The 26,260-nt window shown below is 41.8% G+C and overlaps 1 protein-coding gene across 1 annotated transcript in view; it reads right to left on the bottom strand.

Moving 5' to 3' along the window:
- KIAA1549L (KIAA1549 like) overlaps nt 1–26,260 on the bottom strand; it is a 130,682-nt gene that overhangs the window by 26,122 nt on the left and 78,300 nt on the right. The window contains 5 exon segments of the mRNA XM_030948903.1: nt 3,553–3,770; nt 5,699–5,877; nt 14,835–14,962; nt 18,639–18,829; nt 24,601–24,764. Of these exon segments, the coding sequence (XP_030804763.1) occupies nt 3,553–3,770; nt 5,699–5,877; nt 14,835–14,962; nt 18,639–18,829; nt 24,601–24,764 (880 nt within the window).

Here is a 26,260-nt window from a genome sequence, read left to right as displayed (position 1 = left end):
TAATGGCATGCCAGCTTCATTTATTAACACAGTAATTACACTGCTAGAGCCTGATACAAAGTTATCTTTGCCTAGCCACGCTATTTTTCTGCCTTGTGCAATTACTCCATTCAGAATATTAAAATTAGATCGGGTCATCTAACATGTCTCTGTGCTGCTTATTTCACACAGAGGACCTGCCAGGGCTCATAGTGAAGTAAGACAAGTTGCACTATTATGTCTGAAGTCACACTTTCAAGTCCCTCCATGGTTTAACATCTCAAGAACCATCAATGAAATGAACAGACAAGACAGTCCAAATTAATTCACTGATAAATAATTCTTCAGTTATTCCAGATCTTGTTAACAGCACTTTTTGCCTTGACAGATTAGAGCAGCAGAAACTGGTTTGCAGAAATCCAGAAAGTAGGACATTTACATGATCAGACAGGATGAAAGGTAGGACAAAAAAAACCAATTTCATGCTTCTGATTAAATAAATTACTCAGGCGTGTACTTAGTTCTAAGACAACTTTCCAAAACTTCTGTGTGACCCTTGATCACAAATCACCATGCTCACGTTTCAAAGTCCCAAATGCACTGCCAAAGCAGAAGGCAAGCAGAGCTTCTGGAATAAGTTTCCCCTAAAAAAATAATATTGAGTAAATCCTTTCTTCCTATACAGTCTTTCTCTGACTATACCATTGGTATTAACAGAAAACAGGGTTATGCACAGGGTAATCAGATCTGACAATCACAATCTTCTTACATCAAAGGTCTCCAAAATTTCTTATGTTTTACAATAGGTCTATAAATACTTAGTTGAGGCAATTGTGATATATTTTCTAAGGGATTCAAATATACAGCTCTGTAAAATGTGCAGATTCTTGACCTGATTGCAAACTATTAAAGAAAATCCAAGAATAGTGCATTTCATCAGTAGGCTCTTAAAAATTACCTTGAGATTGCCAATTACCTCATTTAAGAGAGGTTTACTAATGAGAAAGGAGGTATGAACAGGAACAACTGGCATTCAAATGGGTTAGGAAGTGCCTTCCGGGAACACAGCTGGAATGTTTTAAAACATGACGATTATGGTACTGATGACTGAAAGGTACCTAGAGCAAAAAGCTTTGTTCTGGAAAAAAATCCAATCATTTAGCAGCAATGCTTTGTAAACCACTTTTAAATAAAATTTTAAATTAATTCAAAATGTAAAGGTAACCTTAAGTAATCAACTGCATCCCTGTTTTCTGATATGTTTTGGAAGTGCTGTAACAATGTGACTTAAGTTAGAGGAATATATATAAAACAGAAAATAATAGAGTAGACTTTTTCCCTAGAAACTTTGAAACCTTTGCCTTAGTTTTTAGTGATATCATTTTTAAAATTGCAATTTTTTCAAGTTTTAATGGCTGTAACAATGATTCAAAACAGAAAAGGATAGAAATAATTTTTCCATTATATGCTTACCCAGATTGCTTTTAAAGCAATTTTATGTCATTACAGAAATGCAATTGTATTGATTCAGTTATCAATAACCAAACCCCACACTACCTTGTATTTTTCAAAGTTTTCCTCCAGCAGTGTAATATTTTAGCCATCTTATTTTTGTTAGAAAACTAAGAGCAATAATTTTCATACCAAATTCAGTTCCAAGTCTTAGTGTGGAAATTTTAGCACAGAATTCAGAACTGGTTTATTTGTAAACATCTGCAACATCTGTAAAGTTCATTAAGTGTTCTGTGTCTTCACAGAAAGTGCATCAGAAGCAATTCTCTCTCCTCTTGTGGGGATACAGGTCATATATTTAACAAGTCCAGCAGCCAGTTTTGTGGTGCAGCTGGAATCATTCCTCTACAGGAGTTTACCTGCCTCCCAGCAGCTTCTGTCATTCCAGGGTTCACGGGCTGAAATAGACTGTGAGAAATTTCCACAACACACAGGAAAAAATGTATGGGATCTTCCCACACACTGGCACATGAACATCAGTGTACTCAACAAAAAGCATGTGGCTGTGTTAAAGCTTCAGTTTAAAGTTTTAAACACTTCCTGTGAGCCATGTGACACATAATGAGCATCCAAATTAATGCCTCAATCAGCCACACCAATGTGTTGAGGGAACTTTCCAGCTCCCTGGGCTAAATGCATTCCTCAGCACAGGTTCCCAGTGCTCTGTCTGTACCTCCTGGACAGAGTGTGCAGAGCAGGACTCCCATGCAAGGATAGGTTCCATTTTTTACCCTCTCGGTGCACAATAAATTGGAAAACTGCTCAAGGGAATGGTGCCCCAGGACATCCAACATAACATACAGCTGAGTCAGCCTTTCTCCTCAGTGACCTCTGCAGCCCTGGCAAACAGCTCTCCCAGGGCAGTATTCCTCAGCCACTGAACTCCAGACCTACAGAAACACATCTGATCTCAGCTTTTGCCCATAATCTGAGCCAACAGTGCTTTTGTAATTCCCATTACAGTCTTTTTCATGCCTGTGCCCCAAGGGTAATTGCTGCAGCTGCACCATGTGCGGTGCCTGTGTCACCAGCAATGCTCTGGTTGCAGTCCATTCATGCTCATAGGAAAATTCTGGTCTGAGCTTTCCAGGAGATGGGATGCAAGATTGCACCTCCAGGCGTGAGGGCTGTTCCCAGGGGAAAGGTGCTTCAGTATTTCTTTTTCTCTCATGGATCAACTGATGTTAGTCCCTGACTACAGTAAGAACCAGAGCCCTCCTGTGCAAGGTGTAATGCAAACACACTCTTACTCCCTCATGCCTCCAGAACTTCCAAGGAAGAGGAATCTGCACACTGTGCCATTCCTGGGGTAGGACTGGTGTGATCTTCTCTTTCCAACGTGCCAGTTTGTGTTTCAGAGAGCACCAGCAACAGAGCACCCACCCACGGCAGCGGCTCAGGCACAATCAGCACCTGCACTCCCCCCTCATTTCTAAAATGGGGTTTTGAGTGCTGCTGCTATGCCATGCTCAGGAGACAGTGAAGTGTTAATCAAACATTGGCAATGTTATACAACATGCCAGCTTCACGAGACAGATGAGCAAATGATGAATTTCTCTGAAAAAGGCACAGGAAGATCACCAATAACAGGCACACACAACATCTTACAGATACTATCACTGCAGGACTTACAGGGACAATGCACTTGTTCTGCTATCTCATGCCCTCTGCAATAGTTATATTCAGATTAAAACAGTGACAAAATAGTAACACCACTGTATTTTGAAAAAGAACCAATTTAGATGCTAACTTCCTGCCTAAAGTCTGCTCTGAGTATCACCAATAACATTACTACCATTTTTTCTGTTTACCTTTGAGAATGACTCACAAGAACTTGCAACAGTCCCTTCCCTTATTTTTTCTCTTTCCATTTGTTTGGTTTTATCCACACTGCAGTTTTACCAGAGAACATGTATTCCATGGGCTGTATGAATTTTCTTCATAAAGCAGAAGGGGCCAGTGACCAGCTAAAACAAACACCTGGCTCATTAAAATGGCCCCCCTGACTCCCTGGACATCAACTCTCCTCCCAGGTAAAGATCTGCAAATAAAAAATCTCACCTGTTCTTAGGCTCAGCAAATGGAGATGAGACATCTGCATCTGGATCCAAAATGTGGTCAAGTTCTTTCTGGTTTTTCTCATACATCCTTTTTCTGTCTGTCAGCGCCTTGCTATTATCAACCTGTGGGAAATCATAGTACCCTTTCCTCTTGGCTTTCAGGCGCAGCTTGTTGCGGTAGTGCTCTATATCCGACTTCTGCTTCAAAGCCTTGTTCACCTAAAAGGCAAGAAGATGTTTCAGGGCTGCTGGTGGGCTGGCTACCTCCAAAGGATCTCATCAGCGCGTGTTTGATGCGCCGCGTGTGTCATCCCTCCGTAGCACACCGTGCCATCTGCAAGCAGCGAGGAACTGCAAGTGAACAGAGTCGCTGCATTTTTATGGCTTGGCAGATGGTTAAATAATTTTAGCCTAAAAAAAACTGTGTACCATTACAACAGTGACTCAGAGACACCCACTGAGGAAAAACACGAGTGGTGTCAGCCAACCGCTGTGACCCAGCGCTGCGCGTGCTTGGGGGCACAGCTCACCTGTGAAAACTCTGCTGGGGTACAGAGCCATCCCCCCTGACTGCACAAAACCTGAAATAAGTCACCACTGATGGCTGGGGAAGGACTCCAGCGAAATGTCATCAAATGTCTATTTTGTTTATACGCTTTCTGACGGGCTCCTGTGTGGTGGTGTTCACAGCGGTCTTAGGAAGAGGGACGAGAGGAGAATGTTGACTCTATGTCTCAGAAGGCTTGATTTATGATTTTATTATATATATTATATTAAAACTATACTAAAAGAATAGAAGAAAGGATTTCATCAGAAGGCTAGCTAAGAATAGAAAAGGAATGATAACAAAGGCTTGTGACTGACCAAGAGAGTCTGGACAGCCAGACTGTGATTGGCCATTAATTAGAAACTACTAACATAAACCAATCACAGATCCACCTGTTGTGTTCCACAGCAGCAGATAACCATTGTTTACATTTTGTTCTTGAGGCTTCTCAGCTTCTCAAGAGAAAAAATCTTAAAGAAATGTTTTATGAAAAATCTTGTCTGTGACATTCCTGTCAGAGAGGAACCTTTAAAAAAGGGGTGTTTGGTCCATTCTGGTACTGCTTAGTCCCATGGTTTCTCTTAAGTATCGAAAAAACTTCCCTCCCGCTTCAAACTGCAAGTTACCTGGAAATCAGGGATTTACTTCATCTTCCAGAGTCAAATTTCACAGTCTCCTCAAACTACAGGAAGTGTGTATGCGAGGGTGCACACAGCACCAGCGGTGTCATCCTGCTGCCTTACAGAAAAGGGATGCTGAATGCTAAATAAGCCTTTCTCTGAGTTTGGAAGCTACATGGCACATAAAATGCAAGTATGAAATGGAGCACAAACAGGCTGCAATAATGCAGGCCCACATGGGACCTCTGTGTTTTACAGTGTCCCTGGCAGCAGCCCTCCCTGCTGCTTTTAAACTGTTTTTAGCTGTTTAAATGACTGTTGCAATGTGAGTTTGTAAAGACACCTCTGTGGCTTGTTCCCATCATGTTCAACAACTTCATAAAAGCCTCAGTCCTTTGTAAATGGACTGGTCTTGATTAAATCTACATCAAAACATGAGTATAAGTATTGCAGTCAAATCATGCTTTTTGGCCAGCATCTGGAGCAGACATTTGTGCCGTTCCATTTTTTTCCTTCAAAACAACTGCACCCTCTGCGCACAGGCTGGAGTGCAGAGCAAGGCCGGGGTCCCCCTGCCTCCCTTCTCACTCTGATTGAGATATAGTGCTCAGTACAGAAAGATCAGCCTGGCACCCAGATGATCTATGCATATTTTCATACCCAGCTACAGAATTCACATAGGAAAAGATGTTATTCTGCTGCCTTCATTACTCTTTTTTTTTTTTTAAATAGGAGAGAGGGACACTGGGAGGGTAGGAATATAGAAAATCACCTCTTCCAAGGTCGCAGGCATTCACAGGTGCATTGTGAAAGAGCAGATCTTAAATTCGCAGGTCTGTGCACCCGCAGTGCTAATTGAACTTTATATAGTGTAAAGGTGAGAAGCTCCTAGCAGCCCTCAACTCTAACAGGCTTAAGATCCTTGCACTTGTGGCTGTAGCCAAGGAAACACCTGGAGACACTTCTCAGGCAGTCCTTACCTCCCCATTGGTGATGGCAGACTCCTGGCTCCTCTCTGAAGCAGCGTGGACAGCAGGGAGGGCCACGGGTTTGATGGCGATGAGCTGCACCGAGCCCGAGGAGGTGTCGAAGGGGTCCACGGTAGATTTGGCCACATTATCAAAGAGAATCCCTCCTTCCTCTTCATCACTCACAGCCACTAGAGCACATCAAACTCACTCAGCACAAAGACACAGACATTTCTGCTGCCTGCTCAAGGGGAAATTCAGCAAGCACACGCTTTGGATTAATGATGTGCTCAGTGCACTCGAGGTGCAGGCCTGGGAGACCTTTACACCAGCGAAAAACGTCCCATTAGAGCACAGGAAATATTATGGATTCAAAGAATTGTCTGTCCCTTCCCCAAAGAAGGTTCCAATCCGTGCTAATAAGATGGGAAAAAGGAGAAGGAGGACACAGGAAATGGTATGAAAATGACAGTGAAAATTAAAGTAGATGTTTTTCTAGGTTTCACATGGAAACACACACACAGGTGCCCGTGTGCCAAGGCATCAGTAGCTACACCTGATCAAACCCAAGAGTGCAGCATTTTTCTCTCTTATGCTGCAAGAGCAAGGGCATACTCAAAATTTGCTAAAATAAATAGGTTTCCTTTTCAAAACTTATTCATGCTAAAAACGCCATTTATTAAAATAAAAGCATTTTCTGCTGTGTGTTAAAAATGCTTAAGAAACTGATGGTATCTAATCTTATGTTAATTTTTTGCTTTGCAAGCAGTACCTCAGGTCTCTGTGAAGTTAAACTGTTACAGTTTCTTAAGAACCAGAAAAAGAAAGGTTTCTGTAAATCTTTAAAATTAAATGGCATGGCAAAGCATCTTTAGTTTTAGATTTCTTTATAAATAAATAAATCTCCCACATGCAATTGGGCCCTTTCTCCTCCAAATTTTCTTTGCAAACCCGCATCACTTTGTCAAATGTTGAATCTAAAAAATCTTACCCACATTTTGAAATGAAAGAATGACAGTAAAGCATAAGCACAGATTCTACAAAGAGATCCTTGCAAACATTTTTGAATAATTATGCTATTAGAGGGAAGAATGCTTGCTCCATCTCCTAGCTGACAGGAGCAGAGATCCTCTGCTAAAGAACAAAGTGGTCTGCTCTAAATTTATTTCCTCTGAAAATAAACTCTACTTTAATATTTAATCACTGCACAAGTTACAATGGACTTGTATAAACTCAGCAGCGTAGACAGCCAATGATTTTGGTACGAAAATATTTGACAGCAGTAACATAAAACATGAACCCACTGAGTAAGCTCATTATCTCTGTCTGTGCTCAGTGTGACTGGAGTTGGCACCACTTGAGCTTTTGAGCAATAGGTGGGTTAAAGTCATTCAATACTGTCCCTGCAGCTCCACAGAAGTGTCCAAACACCACGGAGGCTTCAGTGGATCTTGAGTGCTCCTGTCCCTCCTGGGGTTGCTCAAAACTCCAGGTGTGTGTGCTCAGTGGAATGAGCAGCTCACAAGCCCAGCTCAGTGACAGTGACCCAGACTGCCAGGGACCACCAGGACACCACAGCAGCATGAGCAGGGAATGAAGGGATCCTCTCCTGGCACTGACCACACGTTACACGTTACAGTGAGTATAAAGGTGAAGCATGGATGCTCTTCCCTGGGGGCATTTTGAAACCCAGTAGTCACAGAGAGCTCAGCTACCTGCAGATGCATGGGGTGTCCCCTCAGACCTCGCTTCAGGAGCGGCAACCAAGAGTTTTTCTAAATGAAAGAGAATTCCTCCAGGACTCATTAAAGAAAAGAAAACTTGATGAAAAGAATCAGAAACCACAGATGACAGCTAATTCTGATGGGGAGCACTAACACCACAGAGCACTCTCAAAGGTGAGCACAACTCCTGCACTTACTGCAGCGCTACTGGCATGGAAATGAGAGCCAAATGGGACTAGAAACTGGAATTTTATTCCACCCTACCTTAGCATTTGCTCATTTATAGGGTAAAAGCAGGTTTTTTTCCCCACTGCCCCTTTTCCACTGAAAGATGATAAAGAGAGCCTGTGATCTGCAGCCACTGGCACACTGCTATAACAGGGCAAGGAACAGTAGCAAGCGCTGGGAAATTCATCCTTTGCTCCTATCCATCTCCTCCCAAAAGAATTTACAGCAACAATTTATGACATGATTGAACCATAACAACCTCCAAACTTTGAAAAACAAACCAAAGGAAGTCCAGAGAAATGTTGGAGAAGTCCTGGAGTGTTTGTTTTTGCTGTGTATTCCTGCCCTGGGCCAGTCCATCCACGGGTGAGCACGGGAAACTTCAGGAAACTGCCCACACATTCTTTATAGTCACTCACAATAACCATCCTTGCTTGTTATAGCTGGCATTATGGTTTAAAAGTGCTGTTTTAAATTTCTGCTTCCAAACAGATGCATTCCAGCACTATTGTTGAGTTCTACTCCTGCCTGCACTGTGTGAGCCCAGAGACTCAGAAGCCCAGTGGCAGAGAAGAGCAAACCCCAACTTAATCACTTCTTAACAGCAATTTCCCACCTCTGAAATACCTCGTGCCAGATATCTCATGGCAGATGATCCAATGAGATGGAATTACTCCTCCTAATCTTACTGTGGCTGCAGCACATGATGAAGACCTGCCCAGAGCAATCATTGATGCAGGTCTAGTGCCAGGTGCAGCGAAGAGCAGGGTGGCACTGGGTCCCTGAGTGTGGGGTTGTGAGGTCCCCAGGACAAGGTGAGAGATGAAAATTTGACTCCATCCTCTCAGAAGGCTGATTTATTATGCTATGATATTATATTAAAAGAAATTATATACTAAAACTATACCAAAGAAAGAGAAAGAATACATCAGAAGGCTAAAAAAGAATGATAATGAGAGCTCGTGACTGCCTCCTCAGAGTCCAACACAGCTGGCTGTGATTGGCCATTAATTAAAAACAATTCACAAGTTTGGCTAAACAATCTCCAGATCACATTCCAGAGCAGCAAAACATGGACAAGCTGAGGCTTCTCATCTTCCCAGGAGAAAAAATCCTGGAGAAGGCATTTTTCAGAAAATATCATGGTGACACCTGAGGAGCAGCAGCATCCCTGAAGCTCTGTCTCCAAACCTGTGCAGTCACCAGAACACGAGGTCTGCCCCAGGGATGCTGTCCTCCCGCTTCCAGGCAGCTCTGAGCTATTCCAGCCAGCAATGCCAGCAGGTGGTGCTGCCCACTCGTGACTAGCTGGTCCCGTGGAAAAGGGGCTCTGGGACCGCAGCTCTGAGCAGTTAAAAAACAATCAGGCAGGTGAAGCATTCTGGTTTTATCTCGTTAATAATTTAGAGTTAAAAATAAAAAAAGTTATGCTTTTGTCAGCCTGCTTTTGTCAGCCAAAGATTTCAATGAGGCCATGGAAGATTCCTTGTCTCCTCTCTCTTTCCCTCTATCTTGTCTTTCCTCCCCTCTCCCTCATCAAAATATGCCAGAATGAAGAAAAAAAAAAAAGATTGAAATACTTGCACTTAAAAAAAAATAAAATTAAGGGCATTTAAATTGCCTGTGAATCAGGTAACCTTCCAGCCAAACACCTGAAAAAAAGATTTGTGCTGTCCTGCTCAGAAAGATTTTGGAAACCCTCAGAAAAAGAATGACATCAATAGAGAAAAACACATAAAGCCATAACTTGGGAAACACCTGCAAGAAGATGGACATGCTCTGCCTTTTCTTAAATCACTCAATGAAGTATTTTTGAAGATTTATTTTAGATGAAGAAAAGGCAAACATTGTAACCATACCTACAGAATATACCTGCAGTTTGACAAAGAGCAAGCAGTGTTACCTATCTAAACAAGCTCCTTAGGAAAAACCCCAAGTATCAATATTTCAAACAGAAATCCTGACTCCTGAATATGATTTAATAATGGGGGATTAATTTTCATTTTAGAGAAAATCTCTATATAAAGAAAAAAAATAGACTTTTTTCCATATCATCCAAGTTATTCCATTGGTCAGATAACTATCTCCAGAAAGACACAAAGAGAAGCTTTAAGCAATTAAAAAAAAATCTGTTTCTGAAGGAGTTTATAGGCCTATAAGTAAAATACAACTTTCCCAACATTAGCATCTGAACCTATCTGGACAGAAATACCTGTCTGTAAGATATTGCAGTGTAACAGAAAACACATTTGTGTACAGACACACCCTTCCACAATTACACCCAGCTCTGAGACACTGCAATGCTAAACCTCCCACAAACAGCACAAATATTGTATTTTCAGAAGCAGACAGCTTACAGACTAATGGAAGCAGCTCATGATTCCTCCTGGACAGTATTTCCTTGGGTGCAAATTCTGCTAAATGCTTGGTGATGTGCCTGAAGTGTTGCAGTCCTGGCTTTGTCTGGGATCCTGAAGCAGGAGCCAACTGAGCAGGTCATTTGAGATCTCCAAAGTGGTATTTGCAGGTTTCCAATGAAACTGTGTACACAGGGTGAGTATTTGTCCCTTAGCTGCTTGTTTGGTTCCCTTTTTGTGAAGGTTTCCTGTTCTTATAAGCAGGGATCTCTCTCTCTCTCTGGTTATGTCTTCTCCAACCACATCTGCTTCAACTTTCTAAACATCAAAGTCTTTCAAAAAAAGACCATAAATTTCATAATGCTTCCAGTGAATCCACCAGCCCCTTTTCTTGGCTGAGACTTCTGTAATAAGTAGGTACATTCACTAATTAAAAGAAAATTATTTCACTGACAAGGATGGTGAACACACAAAGACAGGGAAGACATGAGAGCCTACAACAGAAGCTTCTTCAAGGAAATAGTGCCGCAGGAGTTTTAAAAACTTTTGCAAAAATGGTTTTCTGTTTGCACAATAAAACTGTACATTTGTCTTCTTCAGTGCTGACATATCAGTGAAAAATCCCAGCCATCCAGACTGCCACTGGTTCTGATGGCATGAACATCTATCTACATGCTCTTTACACTGCTGCTTGGATGAAAACTCCTGTCAGACTCCATTAGTGGCAGAGCCAAAGTCATCCAGAGGGGAAGGCAAACATGAATGAAGAAATATTTAACTGTGTGACCACCTGCAGATCCCAGATCCCTCAGAGATCTCGCAACAGGCACCTTAGCAACACAGCATGCAGTATTTTCTTGCCATGAAAACAACAACCAAAAAGGGTCAAAAAAAAAAAAAAAAAAAATTATATTGAGTAAGTCCAAAGAAAAAAAGGGTTCACAGTCACGAGCAGGATGCTAGCCGGGTCACAGTGCTCTCACTATTTAAAGAAAATAAACAACAAAAACAAGGGCAGTGGAAGAAATGGAAACAGTAAGGGGAAGAATTAGTCTGTATGACACAAGCTGAAACCTTGGGAGAAAAGGGAATCAATGTGTAAAGCTTCTGGGAGGTTCAATAGCAACTGGTGCCAATGCACAGGATTTCAGCTGAACAGGTGGATTTTGTTTATTCTTTGCTTATTCTTTTTACCCCCTCTAGTTAAATGAAGTAAATTACTCCAAAAAGCCTAGGAGTTTGCTGTGAGGAGGTGAAGAGTCAGATGAAATCCCCAATTAACACCCATCTGGGGGCAAATGAAAATAATGCTTCAGGACTGGGGAATGGAGGATGAAAAGAATAGGCTCCTTTCTCCACATCACAAATTCTTCCCAGCACTCTGATTTCTCAGCCTTTCAAAGACACAGGCATCATGAAGAGGAATTATCTCACTCCAAATCTGCACAGCTGCTCCAAAGCAGGGCTCTTTTCTGACTGGATCTTACCTCCAGAGATCTGTCCCAGCTGGCCATGAACCTCTGGAAGAAGCCCTTTCCATTCTGATTTGTACTTCACTCAGCACAAAAAAAAAGGCAGAAGAAGGGTGCTGGGTGTTTGTTGGGATCCACCAGCTCCCCCAGTTAACTCTGAGTCCAAGCTGCCAGCAGACAACGTTGCTGTTGCCATATTTCCCTTTATTTTGAGTCACCATAGACAACTGCTCAGAAATTCAGAAAAATAGGCTCTGATGCTGAGCTACCACATCAGACAGAGTGAAAACTAGTGGCCCACACTTCTGTAGAATAAAGGAGGCAATGTAACATAGCTTGGCTGAGTTATGTCCAAAAATCCGTTTGATTTTAGCTAAACCAATAACACAGACAAATTTTTTCCCTGCTACTTTGCTCCTGTAGACAGCTCTTGCCTTGACAAAAGAAATTATAGTCTTAGACACTGGTATCTTAAAAAGGAGTTAGGCTCTTGACTGAATGACTTCTGAAATGTTCTGTTTTCAAAGACATTGTCCAAATGATTGAAAAATCAGAAATTGGTGCAACTGGGGAAGGTTTCTTACACAAAGAAGTTTGACTCTTGGGGAATGCTGCTTGTACATCTCCACCTGTGGTGGTCCTGAGCTCAACTACACAAGTTCTTAACTCAGCTTCACCAAAAGCTGGGGAGTCATATGCTTCATTAAGGATTGATAGCAAATCAAAACTTTTGGTTTTCTCCAAAAAAGAAACAAACACTCACACTCTTCCAAAGGTGTTAATGGGAAGGTTGCAAGATCAAGCACTTAAAGGTTGAAAACCAGCCTACATCAATTTCATTGGCTTCATTTAGTGAGGAGCTGCTGAAAGGAAAGGTTGCACTGTGGGCTGCTTTAGCTCCCTAGGTCTGAGTGGGTTCAGCCATTTGCTTCTCCCTGAATGTTTGGCCTGATAAATGATGGGCAGAACAGCTAATATCCTGTTCTTCTCTTCCACATTCTCTCACAAACCCATCTCAGAAACTGCCACTACCTCTGTTGGCTGATTCATCCGTATTACAGTCCTCTAACATACATAACTAGGCACTTTTTAAAAAATGCTTAGGGTTTCTTTAAGTACCTAAAGTAAATGAATGTAGAACTCATTAACTTTTAGAAAGAAAACTTCCTATTAATATAATAATCAGTGTTATTCAAGAAAAAAACATGCCATTATCTTACAAAATCTTATCACTGTTTGATTCAAGTAGTTATTTTGTGTTCTCTGTAGAAATAATGCTCAGCTGAAGAGTTCTCCTGATCCTGCAAAGCATCAAGTCCTGAAGCAAAGCCTGTCAGTCCGTGCTGGTTTCACATTGTTCACTCACAGCCCTGACACACTCCATGTGGAGTCAATCTTGATACAAGCCATATAGAATTTAAATACTGAGGTAACATCCAGTGCTGTCATTCCTCCCTGCAACTAAATGTCAGCAAGAAATAGAATCTAAAATTGGTCTGTAACTATGGCAACTAATGAGCCATTCTGGCTTGGAGTCCCCAAATCCAACATGTGACCATCAAGGGATTCATTCCAGCTTGAAGATGCTGCTTCTTAGAGAAGAAAATCTGCTGCTGCCTGCGCCAACATTTGTGTGAGAGCCACCAGCCAGGCTGGAGAGCTGGAGCAGGCTCAGGCAAACAGCTGGGAGAAAAGCAGCTTCCTTCTGAAACTGGAAGGAGGAACAGACACCACCTTCTGTGACTGCTGAACACTCTGGGTCAAGGTAAAACCCTGCAGAAAGCACAAAGTGTCCGAGCTGACAGTGATGTTCATAATCACAGCACAGGGGAACCAAGGGCAGGCTCTGTGATGAGAAGTAATGGGCGCCTTGAGGCTTTGGATTTTAATTTCAATTTCAATAGGCATTTGGGATCACACAGCTCCAAACTGAACTCCATTAATTCTGACAAGGGGAGGTCATTTCATCTGCCGTGACCACGTACTCCTTTCTCAGAAGCTGCTCTGAAAGAGTTGTTTAAGGAAACTCTCCTAAACATACATTAAAAGATATGCCTAGAGCTAAAAAGTTCTCCTCTCTTTACCAGGGAGCAAGGTATTTATTCCCTTTCATATCTCTGCCAGGTGACCCTTTTTAGTGCCATGGCAGTAGAGTGAAGAGAGTTCTACCAGGAGCTGAAGTCTCTGCCAGGAGGGCAGATGAGGTGTCTCATGCACAGGTTTCTCCTAAATTTTTTCTCCTTCATTTTTTCCCCTAAATTTTAATGAAATTACGATTTAAACTGAAGGGTCCCTATTTCCTTCCATTACATTCAGAGGTTTATTTAGGTAGCATGTGTATGTTCTAGAAATGCACTACAGCCCAGATCAGAAGAAAGGATGTTAGGTGCTAGTCAATTCTTAAAAACAAACAAACAAAACTGAGTTCTTACCAATTTTCTTTGAAGATGTAAAACCTAACAAAACACAAAATACCTTCACTAAAATATTTTGTCCACCCATGTAAATAGCACTTAGCATTGGTTTGAATATTGGCTTTCCTGGGTGGGTAAGAAAAAAGACATCATAAATTACAGCTTTTAACTGTGGGAAACACAAATGTTGTTGTCTTGTAAAATGAGCTACACTTCATACAGCGACAAAATAATTAACCCCTTTGAAACTTAGAACCTGTTAGCCAGTTTTCTATTCATAAGGAAAACACAGCTATGGGAACAAAGCTATAACTCAGGAAAAATAAGCAAAGAGAAGAAAAGCAAGGAAGAAAAAGGATTGGGTTTCTCTCATCCATCATGGATCATCACTGATCCATCTTGAGGCACTAGGTCACCACCATCAACTAAGGTCTTGTAAGAAACATCCAGTGTGACATCCCAGGTGCATTCAGGAAAAGCTGGCAGTAAATGTTAATGACAAACAGGTGTGCCAAGGATGTGAGGAAAGACAAAGCACCGGATGTTTCACACTTTCTCAAATTAATTTTTATCTAATTAATTCATCTTCATCAGATCTGGGCCAGCTTAGCAGCAGCAGCAGAAAAAATTAATATCTTAGGGAACTACAAAACAAAACAAGAAAAAAGCTGTAAATGCTACTAGGAAGCATCATGTCCTCATTAGCTTACTGGTATTCCAAGAAAAAAAAAGGGGGGGGGGGAAACAAAAAAGCAAGAAAACTTGCAAAGAGCAAACACCACGATGTTTCATGGGATCTGGAGAAACAGTTAAAGCAGTAAAGAGGAAGGAGAAAACCCAACAAATGAGCCACACACACAATGCCCAGGGACTGCTGAGGGTACAAGAAATTGTTTTCAGCTGGTGCCTGCGTGGGTGCGGCAGTGGGAGTGAGCACAACGAACCCTTCTCACCGTTCCTTTTCCTGCCCTCGTCTTTTGCCGCTTTCTGCGGTGCCATCACTTTCTGCAGGGAGCTCCGGCCGGAGCTGGGCTTTCCCGACCCATTGCTGAGGATGGAGCCGTTCTGGCTCGGGGAGCGGCTGCAAGTAACCATAGCAACAAGGCAGGACGTGAGTTCTCCCTCCTCAACCTCGTTTCAAGGTTATTTCATTCGCGCGGTTTGCATCACTGAGTTTTCAGCTCTGATTTGGTACCGAAAGGAGACAGAATAGAAACAGCACACAGCAACACGGTAAAGGTAGGAGCACAGTGATGGGAGGTGAGCACGACTTTCCCAATTAGTTCAGGGCTGATGGGCATCTTGGTGGCCTGGAACGCAACTGCTCCTCATGCATAAGCCCCACAATGAGTAAAGTGCCACCACCGAGGACAAAAAGTCCCGTTGTCAGGTCAGGGTCGTTAATCCAGACAAATGAAGTAGACCTTTGTTTTAGGATGCATGGCTAAATCGATTCTTTTATTATTCAGCCTGCATTTACAGTCAGCTGTTGTCAGCCACAGTGCAAAGTACACTAACTCACTTTGCACATATGCACACACAAGATAAGAAATTTCTCCTTTTGGCACATACCATGGTTTAACCAGCACCCTCATTGGCTGAAACCCCTAAGAAAAGGCTTGTTTTAATCAGCCATTGCATATCCTTGCCCTGAAACTGTCCCTGCCCAGGGTGAGGAGGGAGGGCAGGGCAGAACCACTGTGCATTCAGTCCCAGCAAGGAGCAGGGACAGAAACTAGCAGCGAGTGAGTGAGGTCCCACAACAGCTCCTCTGCTTTTTAGGGTGCACAAGTCACTCAAATCCTAATGCACAAGTTGGCAAAAGCAGGCCACTAGTAGATAATAGCACATTTGGTGCTAGTCTGCATCCAGACACAGTCACTTTGGTTTTTTTACATGTGAAACTGCCACAAAGGGAATGAAAACTCTCCACAGAACCTGTGTAGTTATTCACAAATCTATCTGCAATCTACCACTGAGTTGTCATGGGCAGTGACAGGGTGATGTAAAGAGGTTACATTAGAGGAAAAAAATGGGCCTAGGCACAGAGGCTTCCATTTACAGAGGAAAAGAATCAAATCAAATTCTATTGCTGTCACAATGGTTTTATAACCAGAAAATGGTACTAAAACAAAACAAATGTCAAAACCATCCTGTAAATCATTGCCAATACTGTATCATCAGCTTGAAACATTCATTTACCTCCAGGTCTGGCCACCCTGCCCGGTGTAAGTAGAAAGCATTTACTGTGGTCAGAAGAGCAAGGGACAAATGTGAGAAAAGCAATTCTTGAGGATTCCCTTTTGAAGGTAGCCTAAGTGGAAATATGTATAAATGGAGACAGGCTCTTTCCAGCTACAGGACTCTAGGAGAATTCAGCATGCAACCCCACTCAGTCCAGCCTAAGGGTTTCTTTTGGAAATTCTATTGAAAATAAGTATTCTTGAGAAGCAAGATTCTTCCCTATAAACCTGTCGTCACTGCTAAATGGATAATCCCAGCCCAGTAAAAAAGATCCATCCAGGGACAGACCAACACCTGAAGAAAATCTGCTCAACTTGGGAACACAGAAAAGAAGTGAGCATGGATAGCTTGCACAATGATCTCTGTGGTGACTCTAATCCAAATATTCATCCTTTTTAAGTGGTCCTCATATTATTAACTGAGAAGTTTCTTTCAGTGGTGATAGCAAAGATACTTTGATCAGTTACCAGCCACTTCATGGCTGTCTGGTTTGAATTGACCTTTCCAGGCTGTAAAGTACCCTGAATGAAAGAGCAAATACATAAAAAGGGCAAGAAATATTTCTTCATCTTCAGCAACCATTAAATTCCATTTCCAGACACAGCTCCTGGGAATCAAAAATACTGAAATTCTACATGTTCTTTCTTACTCCAGTAATCACCCTGAAGGAGGGAAAACTTAACTCTTAGTTATTTGCTTAGAAGGGCACCAAGGTTCAGCACATTTTATAATGAGAATAACTTTCTTGGATCAAGTTTGCTTATCAGCATTTGTTTAAACTGGTGCAGATTAAGCAGGGGCTTTCTGCACTCACTCAAAGGACTGAGTGAAGTGTTTAATCACTTTGGTTAGAGGATTAATTAACAGGGTTGGTTTACTTTTTGTGTGTGTGTATGTATTTACATATGGCTTTGGAGAGGCTTCAAAACATTTCAAAATACAATTCCTGCAAAGACTTGACCTGCCCAGCACCAGCAACCGCTGTGGGTGTCATGGTCATCTTCCAGTTGTCATTTCTTCAAAGCATGGAAGGCTTTGAAAAGGACAGGTGCTGTTTGGTCCACATAGACCTAACCCTCATACTGCAATGACTTGGAGCCTGAACAACACCTCACTGGCATTAAATGACAGAATAACAGTTTACAACCAATTGCAGCTGGCTTGCACCTCTCTGCTGGTACACCCTGCAGATAGCTCTTCCCACATTCCAGGCGATTTACTGCACAGCCAAAGGAATATGATGAACCAGGATACTTCTCTCTGTTTTTCTGCCAGGAAAACCTCAGCTGATGACCACTAGGGATTACCTACCCACCCCTGCTGTCCTCCAGCCCCACACCATGCTGGCTGAGACCTTCCCCTTCCAGCATGTCCCTGTCACAGTGTGCAGCAACACTGTGCTGACTATTCCAAGCTTTCCCATTATTCCAGAGTGGGAAACATTGGACAAGATGAGGTGACTCAGCTGGGAAGGCTTGGTTTTCTCTAGAATTTCTCTGCATTAGTCAGCTGCTTTTCTTGTATGTTATCAAATCCCTTCAAGAGGCCAGGCCCGTGGAATGCCAGTGAGCCACACAACAGTTACCTCTATTCAGGCTGTTTGCCTAACAGGTTTGTTTTCCTCTCTTCCCTTCAGTATCCATCCTCAGCTCCACTCTCATTTAATGCCAAGGAGAGTGGATCAAGGAAAAACTGGCTTCAAAGCATGCAAAACATCTGGGATAAAGGGATAATCTGTTTTCCTCGCCTGCAAGGACCGAGACAAGGATATTCAGCTATTCTGTTGATGGGTAAGGGCAGACATGAGGTAAAACTTCCAAACAGGAAAGGCAGGAGAGAACAGATTGCTGGAGGAGGTTGTGATCATCCCACCAGTGGAAGACTTTAAAATAAGGTAGATAAAGTTGAGTTAGGGGGGTGTTGGACCCTGCAGCAGAGAAGAGGAGCCATATAGCTCCCTGGGGATCTTGAAGCCATGATCCTACAAGCCTGGAGACTTCATATGAAGAGAGTGCAAACCTGGGACACTTCACCCTAGACACTGACATTATCTAGGCTATTCTTACACTTCTCAAGTTTTGTCCTGCTGTAGATGCTTTGGATCTAGGGGTCTTCCATAATTTAGTAGGTGTTTGGGGTTTCCCCTTCTACTGGTAAAGGCATGGGAGCCAATTCTGAAGTGGCAGAGCCTGCCAGTGGAGTGACAGCAATTTACAGTGGCTGAGGACCTGTCTTTTGGTTCCTTGAGAAATTACCAGTGCTCATGTTACATATGTCATTTGGGCTCATTTCTTATGGAGCACCAACACGCACTTCACCTCCTCAGTAAGACTTCACTTGGTTTTATCTCAAATTTTACAGCAACCTTACACACCCAGCACAGACCAGGGTCACACCAAGGATACATCATGGAGAGGAGCCACCTGCCACACACAGTGCCAAACCTTTCAGCAACCAGCAGCACATATCCTATTTAAGCCCTGTGTGGAAAGGCACCAGCTGCCAGCCCATACCTTTTCCTGGTTTCGTTGGATTTGGCAGTTTTGATGGTGCTCCCATCCTGGGTCGTTTCCCTCTCCTGGGAGGCAGGAGCATCTCTGACTGGAAGTGGAAGGATCACAGTCTCCTGAGTCACAGGTAAAACCTCATCCTCTGCTCCCTGCTGGCCCAAGTGTTGCTTGGCATAGTCAAAGCCTTGTACTGGCTGCAAAAAAAAAAAAAACCAGGGGAAATAACAGAAATTTCCAGCGTGTATTAGATTTAATATAAATTTTCAAATTCAATGTAAAATTTTTCACTACTCCTTAACTTTTTTAATTACATAAGTGACAGGGTAAAAATACATCAATTACAATGTGAATATCCAACAGGAAACCAATTTTCTGATGAGATCTCCATTCCACACATTTTAAACATGATTAGTTAGTATAAAATTGACCTTGGCTAACCTTTCTTACCCTGCTGTAACACCCCCAGAAATTACTTTGACAGACAGTGGGAGAACAGTGGAAGAAAAAATTACGAGTAAAAAAAAAAAAAACCCTACAGAAACTTTCTTTGACAAAACCCTTGTGCTTCCAAAGAGGGGGGGAGTAATTTATTCCCAGTCAAGCCAAAATAAAAAAGGCACACATCAGAAAGTTTCATGGGCAACATTTTCCAGAAAATAATCTTTTTCAGATCAGTGAAATTAGATTTCCCCTGGCTTGCCAGTTGCCTACTGGGAAGGATATTTCTGACTTCACTTGTTTCTCTTGGGAAGTGGCATTTCACCAGAGCCTTCCAGCAAGGCAGTTCCTGCCCAGCAGAACTAACACATGCCTTCTAGGCAAAGGAGCCAAGGAAAGGTGGGTTCTCTCAATGGAAAAATTAAACATTTCGACAAAACTTGACTTTCCAAACTGCATTTTCAGTTGGAAGGAAAAGAGAATGGGAAAAAAAAAAAAAAAAAAAAAACCCCAACAGCAACAACAAAACCAACTTGCATTATCTGTTGGGAAGAAAAAATTATGAAAAATAAATCTCTCAAAGAAATTCATGACCACCTTTGGAAAATGTGTTCTTGTTACACTAAATAAAGCTAACTTAACAAAAATGGGAAGGTTGCTCTTCCTGAAGTAAAAAGACTATTGACAAAATGCTAAGGACCACAAAACACTTCATAGCTGAGAAAGTGGAGGTTTTAAACCTCACACATACTTTGGAATTAGTTCATGACTGATTGCTCCAGGTTCCTGTCATGTCATCATTGAATATTTTAGTTCTAAAAGAAAATCAGCATGAGAAAAAAAATTGCTGTTGGCACAGAAAAAGGACAAGCACTGAAAAGCATTTTCTCTTGTTGTGTTCCTTACTAAATCTGGGCTGCAGCTCTAAATTCTGCTACATTTCACAGGTGATCTCAGTCTGAAAAGAATGGGGCTGTTTTTCACTTTTTGAAGCATGAAAAATGTTTTTTCTTTGTGTGGACCTGCATGGCATTCCCAAACTCCTGCTCAGACTGAGGCTAATGGTTCCTAATGTGTTTCCATCCTTCAGCATTCCTCTGATAAGAAGCTTCAGTGCATTAAGGAATGGGCTAATGCTGATAAAGGAGAGCAGACAACTCCACAAATCACCCCCGTGGAACTTGCAATATATCAGAGAAATGCTAATTCACCATCACCCCTCCCTAGCAAGCAGGCTATCACAAAACAGCCACCAGCAAATTAAGGAAGGGAAGCAGAAGCTGTGTGAAGGACAGTTAGGAAGAAATTCTGAACAACATCCTACATAATAATATTGTTAATTAAAATATTGTTTTTCAACCTCATTATAAATATTAAGTGTCAGTTAAGACACGCCTACATATTCTGAAAAAAGGTAACAAGAGAGAAGAGGTGATTAAATCAGTTATTTCTCCCTCCATGCCTTTGAAAGAGTCAAATAATTTCAACTTCATCTCTTATTTAAAAAAATACAAAAAAACCACCTCTCCAAACAAAAAACAAACCAAACCAGAAACTGCAGGACATGAGAATTACTGAAGAATTCTGCAGTGTCCCAGCTCAGATCTGCCACAGGAAGAAAATGAAGGATTATTTTAATCATCAGAGTTCTACTTACCATCATGTCCAGTAACAAACTGCAATAAAAGGAGAGCTGAGAAAGTCATCCTCATCAGCAGACATATTGCATTAAATAAAATTTGTTCTTGGATCCCTGCTCTGTAAAAGCCCACAGGAGCAGATGGTTCTGCCACCCCTGGAGGGAACTGGCAAGGCTAAATCACGACCAGGCACAGCTGAAGCACTGCAAATGTAGATGTCCAATACATCCAAAATACTGACAAAGACTGAAGGACTGAGATTCTAATATTGCTTTTGAAATAATAGATGGATAGAGAGAGACCACTAGATTACACTGCCTGGCAAAGAGCAGACTGAATACAGTTGTTTCTAGGACTTGTAATGATAATGAAAAAGACACTAAAGATGTTAAAAAAATATGTCAAAAAAAGGAAGGAAAGAAGGGAAAGAAAGAAAGAGAGGGGGGGAGAAAGAGAAAGAAAGAAAGAAAGAGAGGGGGGGAGAAAGAGAAAGAAAGAAAGAAAGAGGGGGGAGAAAAGAGAAAGAAAGAAAGAAAGAGGGGGGGGAGAAAGAGGAAAAGAAAAGAAAAGAAAAGAAAAGAAAAGAAAAGAAAAGAAAAGAAAAGAAAAGAAAAGAAAAGAAAAGAAAAGAAAAGAAAAGAAAAGAAAAGAAAAGAAAAGAAAAGAAAAGAAAAGAAAAGAAAAGAAAAGAAAAGAAAAGAAAAGAAAAGAAAAGAAAAGAAAAGAAAAGAAAAGAAAAGAAAAGAAAAGAAAAGAAAAAAAAAAAATCTGCCCCTCCCCTCTATTGGTATACCCAGGTACAGTCTGACTGACTTTTTTTCTGTGCCCTTTATCAAACTGATAAGGCTTGTTTTCCCATGGCCTGCAGCACTTGCTTTTGCTTGTGGGTCTTAGACTACAGATCTTATCTCTCTTTACCTGCAAACTTATTCTTTCATGGTCTAAAAAAAAAAAAAAATTAGTAGACAGGACAAATGCGATTCTAGACTTTAAAGAAGCATGCTGTGAATTAGAAAGTAAGGAAGGCAAAAGTTAACATTCATCCAAAACCTCAAAGGAAAAACAGTTGCTTAAAATAAAAACAGCATTTAAATTAAAACATTAAAATAAAATCCCATCGCAATTTCACCAATTTGAATTTATACTTCTTTCATCTTACAGCTAGAGAGAAAATTGGAAAAAATTGTATTTTTCAATCTTCCTTTTCCCTGCAACTGCATCCAGATGTCCCTAACTGCTGAGGCAATTCAGAACAGCACCACAATTCCCAGGAGTGCTCCTGCAAACTACGCTGCGCACGAGAGGTCATTCTGCAAACTTCATTTATTTACCCTTCAGTCTGCCACAACACACAAGTCACGCCTTCATTCCCAGGCTCCGGCAGCATCCCCGCTGCTCCGCTCCGTGCCCTGATTCCCTCCCGCTGCCGCACACGGGTATTTAAAGGGAAATGTGTGGTTACCCTGGGCGCTGTCCCGCCGCAGGGTGCGGGGATGTGGCAGCTGCGCTCCGGCAGGACCCGCAGCCTGCATCCCTCCTTCCCTCCGGACTGCAGCACCGAGCTGCTCTGCCCTGCCCGTCCCCTTGGAGCAGGGCTGCTGGAGCCAGCACACGCACCTGGCATCCCAGCAGGCAGGCGGCACGTCCGATCCTCCTCTGCGCCCTACGCGGCTTGCTGGCTGCTCAAAAGGGGTCACAAAAGTGCTCCGGTGATTCTACAGCCAGTCTCGGATGCACAGAGGCAAAATACCAAAACGGCTGCTTAAACTACACATCACTCCACTGTGACTCCACTTCGAGCAGAGTCAGCATTAATCAGCAGTCTCGGGCACTTTCCTCAGCCATGAAATACAACAGACTCGTTTAAATGTGACATGGATATGTGCTCATTTGTACTCCCAAACTGCATGAAATACGGCAATTACAGTTCAAGCAACTACCACTAGCCTTAACACTGGAATGAAAAATAAAACTCTTCTTTTCAAAATTACCTTCTTTCCTTATCTTCTCAAAATATGTTTCTTAGCCTTATTTTAATTAAAGATACTGAAATCAGGAATGACCAAACCAGTCCATTCCCAGTCCCACTGCAGGATTTATCTTCCACAGTCCATATAGCAGCATAAACTCTAAACTAGACCTGGCAGAACCTTTCTGATGGAGCCATCATTGTGAAACTAAATGGAAAGCAATTTAGTTTTCATTTAGAAATGCACCACTTTTCAGATAACGAATGAAATTAAATTTTATGGAGTCTCAAAATAAACCGGAAAGGGGGAATGCACTCTGGGAGGGTGCATGAAATGTTCTCTGCAGCGAGAACAAACCTGCAGGAAAAGCTGGAAAACAAACCTGCAGGAAAAGGACTGTGATGTGGGTGCTGGGAGCTCAGTAACAATTGTTTTGTTCCAGCAATTGCAGATCCAGCTCCCATCTGATGCATTGAAGGCTGATGCAAATGTAACCTGGCTGAACAGGCTTTAACCTGAGTGTGTATCTTACAGATTAAATCTGATTTCTCAGGAACAGTAAAAATCCAAATTTGTATTTCTTTTTGGAACGAAAACAATGGATTAAAAGATGAAAATACTTCAAGGTTTTTCCTGTGCTATAATTTTAACCAGAAGTAGGTTGTTTTGGTTTGTTTTTTTTTTACATAGGCACTTTCTTCAGCTGGTAAGCATCCCATATTGAAGGGCAGTTCAAAACAATGTACAAGGTTTATCTCATTTTTTTTTCCTTCAGCTGGACAAAGATTACACGTAAAACCGATCTAATGGTGCATAGCATTGACAACAGCCCCTAATAAAGCATAATTTGCATTTTAGGGGCTTTAATGGGGTGTCTAATAGCACTGCAGTGATATTAATTCCTATCTGTGTTTGTGATATTGTGTGTTGCACTTTTGCAGATCTAGTCTTAACACTGGATGGATAATAATGGATAAATAGATGAGCACACTGGAACCAAAATGAAAATGTCCTTTCTGCATCATTTTTGATACAAATGTCTGGTTTCCAACTGGCACCAGCTGCACCCATCTGCAACGAACCTAAGATAAGGAGAAAAGAGCTGTCAAATGCCTCATGCCTTCCTTCAACTCTTCTTCCAATCTACATTTTTCAGCAGAAGCAACAGAGCTGAAATCTCAATAATCCTGCTGTCTGTAGCATTAAGAAACCAAAGAAAACATTCATCATCTCAATCCCATGCCAGCAGAGAAGAACAAAGCCAGCTAAAAGGGCAAAGGAACAGCCTCACTTACACACAGCCTACAAAGGCTAAAAACTCCTATCTTTGGGTGGACCTGATCAAGAGCCGTTGAATAGCAACATTGAGAGGGCAGACTTTTTCACTATGGAGATAAAACAGTATTGTGAGACTTTTTTTTTTTTGCTGTCAGAGGATCAAACTGGAAGTGCATTTGATTTGGAAAAAAAATATTGTAATTGATATGGATTAGTAACTTGAAGAAAACCATAATTGCTTGAACTCGACCAGCAATATACATAAATTAGAAAGTCCAAAACACCTAAAAGAAAAACAGCAGTAGGAGAAAAAAAAATCGAAGTATGTCTATTCTGGATTTTGTGGAGCCTCAAAATAAACCAGAAAGGGGAAATGTACTCTGGAAGGGGACCTTCTAGCAATTTGGGAGCAGAACTTTGGTTAGAGTCAGGTCTGAATTGCTACCAAACCTCAGACATTCCCACCTTCAGCAGGCAGGAACAGCTCAGGCCACGGGTTTTGAGGTCCTACAGGAGATGTGCCGATCCAAGCTGTGAGTACCAATCCTTTCAATTGCAAACATCCTTCAACTGCATCTATCCAAGAGCCACAGCCTCAGCAGGCAAATGGACCTTTGGATCTGGGGCTGGGTCACTGACCTTGGCTCTCTGAGGCAGGTTCATCATGGTGTCTGGTTTGAAGTCATTCTTGTTCTTCCTGCACAGCACCGCGGTGATGATGATGATGATGACGGTGACCACCGCGATGGGAGCCAGCACAGCTGCAATGATCCACAGGTTGTTTGGGGGGTTCTTCACCACAGCTGCAGAAAAAGGCAAACCAGCAGTGGTGAGCTTCACTGGGCAAGGCTCCTGCTGCTTCCAGCCTTCAATTGTCTCCATGTAGAAATTAGTATAAAAAGTACTGTTAGGTAATCTAGCTTTCAGTACAAGGGAATACCTCTTATATTACTTTAGTAGGAATAAAAAGAGGAAAATCAGCAACACTCTTTGTTGAATTTTAATTTGATTTGATTTGTTGAATTCACAAATCCCCGGGCTGTCTTTTCTTAGTTTTATGCTACCCGGTTATATGCAAAAGCAGATATCCACTCCAAAGTCAAGATGGATAACATATGAGATATCACTCCAATGATTCATTCACACAATAAACAAACAAATAAAAGGTGCAAATAATGCATCCTTAACTATTTTTCAAACATAAGCCCAGTTTAGAGCAAAGTAGCATAGCATGTGTGTTAAAAGAACACACATGGAGCCCATACATGGTGTCAAAGACTGACTGGCTCAGCAGGAGCAAACTGGCAGAGCTTTTTAAAAAACAATGAAATTAGCTGGAAAATTTACTATCAATATCAATAAGGCAATAAGAAGATGCTTCTTATGTGCTCTAGAAATAATTTATCATAGTTAAGGTCAAAAAGAATTCATTATTTCTGAAGGAGTAGAAATAATGAGGTTGAAAAGAGCTACTTGCAGATATAGCAATGATGGCACCAGGAAAAGGGTACATTTCAGAAATGCAGCAATGCAAAAACATTTTAGACTCCATTTCATCAGATGAATCTCTCTTAGTTATGAACCTTCAACTTGTTCACACATACGAGATCCTCCTGTGACGCTTCCCAGTTCTCTCATTTCATTTCTTTCTGGAAAAACAATCAGACAACCTCTTTATAGTGCTGAACTTTGCTGTAGTGAAATATTTAGTGGACTTCCCCATGCTATCCCTGTTTATTTTGCTGTGGCACTGGTTGCTGGCGTGGGCAGGCAATTGTGAGAACACCAGCACAAAGCAGCCGTTCCCATTTCCTGGGGGACCGGCGCTCTCAAATGTCATTGAGCCTATGAGCTGTCAGAGGCACTCAGCATCTCTCAGGATCAGACTTCAAATGCAAACCAGCTTCTTCTGCAGCAGGCACTGGGAACTTTACAGTTCTCCAGCTGAAAGCCTGGCTGGAGCCTGAGCCAGTTCTCTTTGTAGATTTGCAGCATTTTGCAAAGCCAGTGAAGTTTGTTGGGTGATGTAGGAACAGCACCATTAGGCTCAGGGCTTGAGCACAAGACTGCAAGACGGCCAGGTTGGAGACTTTCAAGGTTCACTTTTCAACAGACTTGCAGAATTCGTAATTATTGACTTTGACATTTAGTTTGGGGATGAAAGGGCTGTGGGGAAGGAAACGGAATCTGAATTTTAACAAATAACAGAAACTTTAATTATAGGCTGCTGCTGTGGAAGCAGCAAACAATGGTTGAAAAATTATATTTATGCCTTCTAAGGGATGTAGAGGAAATGATG

This window comes from Camarhynchus parvulus, chromosome 5, assembly GCF_901933205.1.
Source record: "Camarhynchus parvulus chromosome 5, STF_HiC, whole genome shotgun sequence".
Lineage (NCBI taxonomy): Eukaryota > Metazoa > Chordata > Aves > Passeriformes > Thraupidae > Camarhynchus > Camarhynchus parvulus.
Note: the sequence above shows the minus strand (reverse complement) of the source record. Positions and strands in the feature narration are given on the sequence as shown.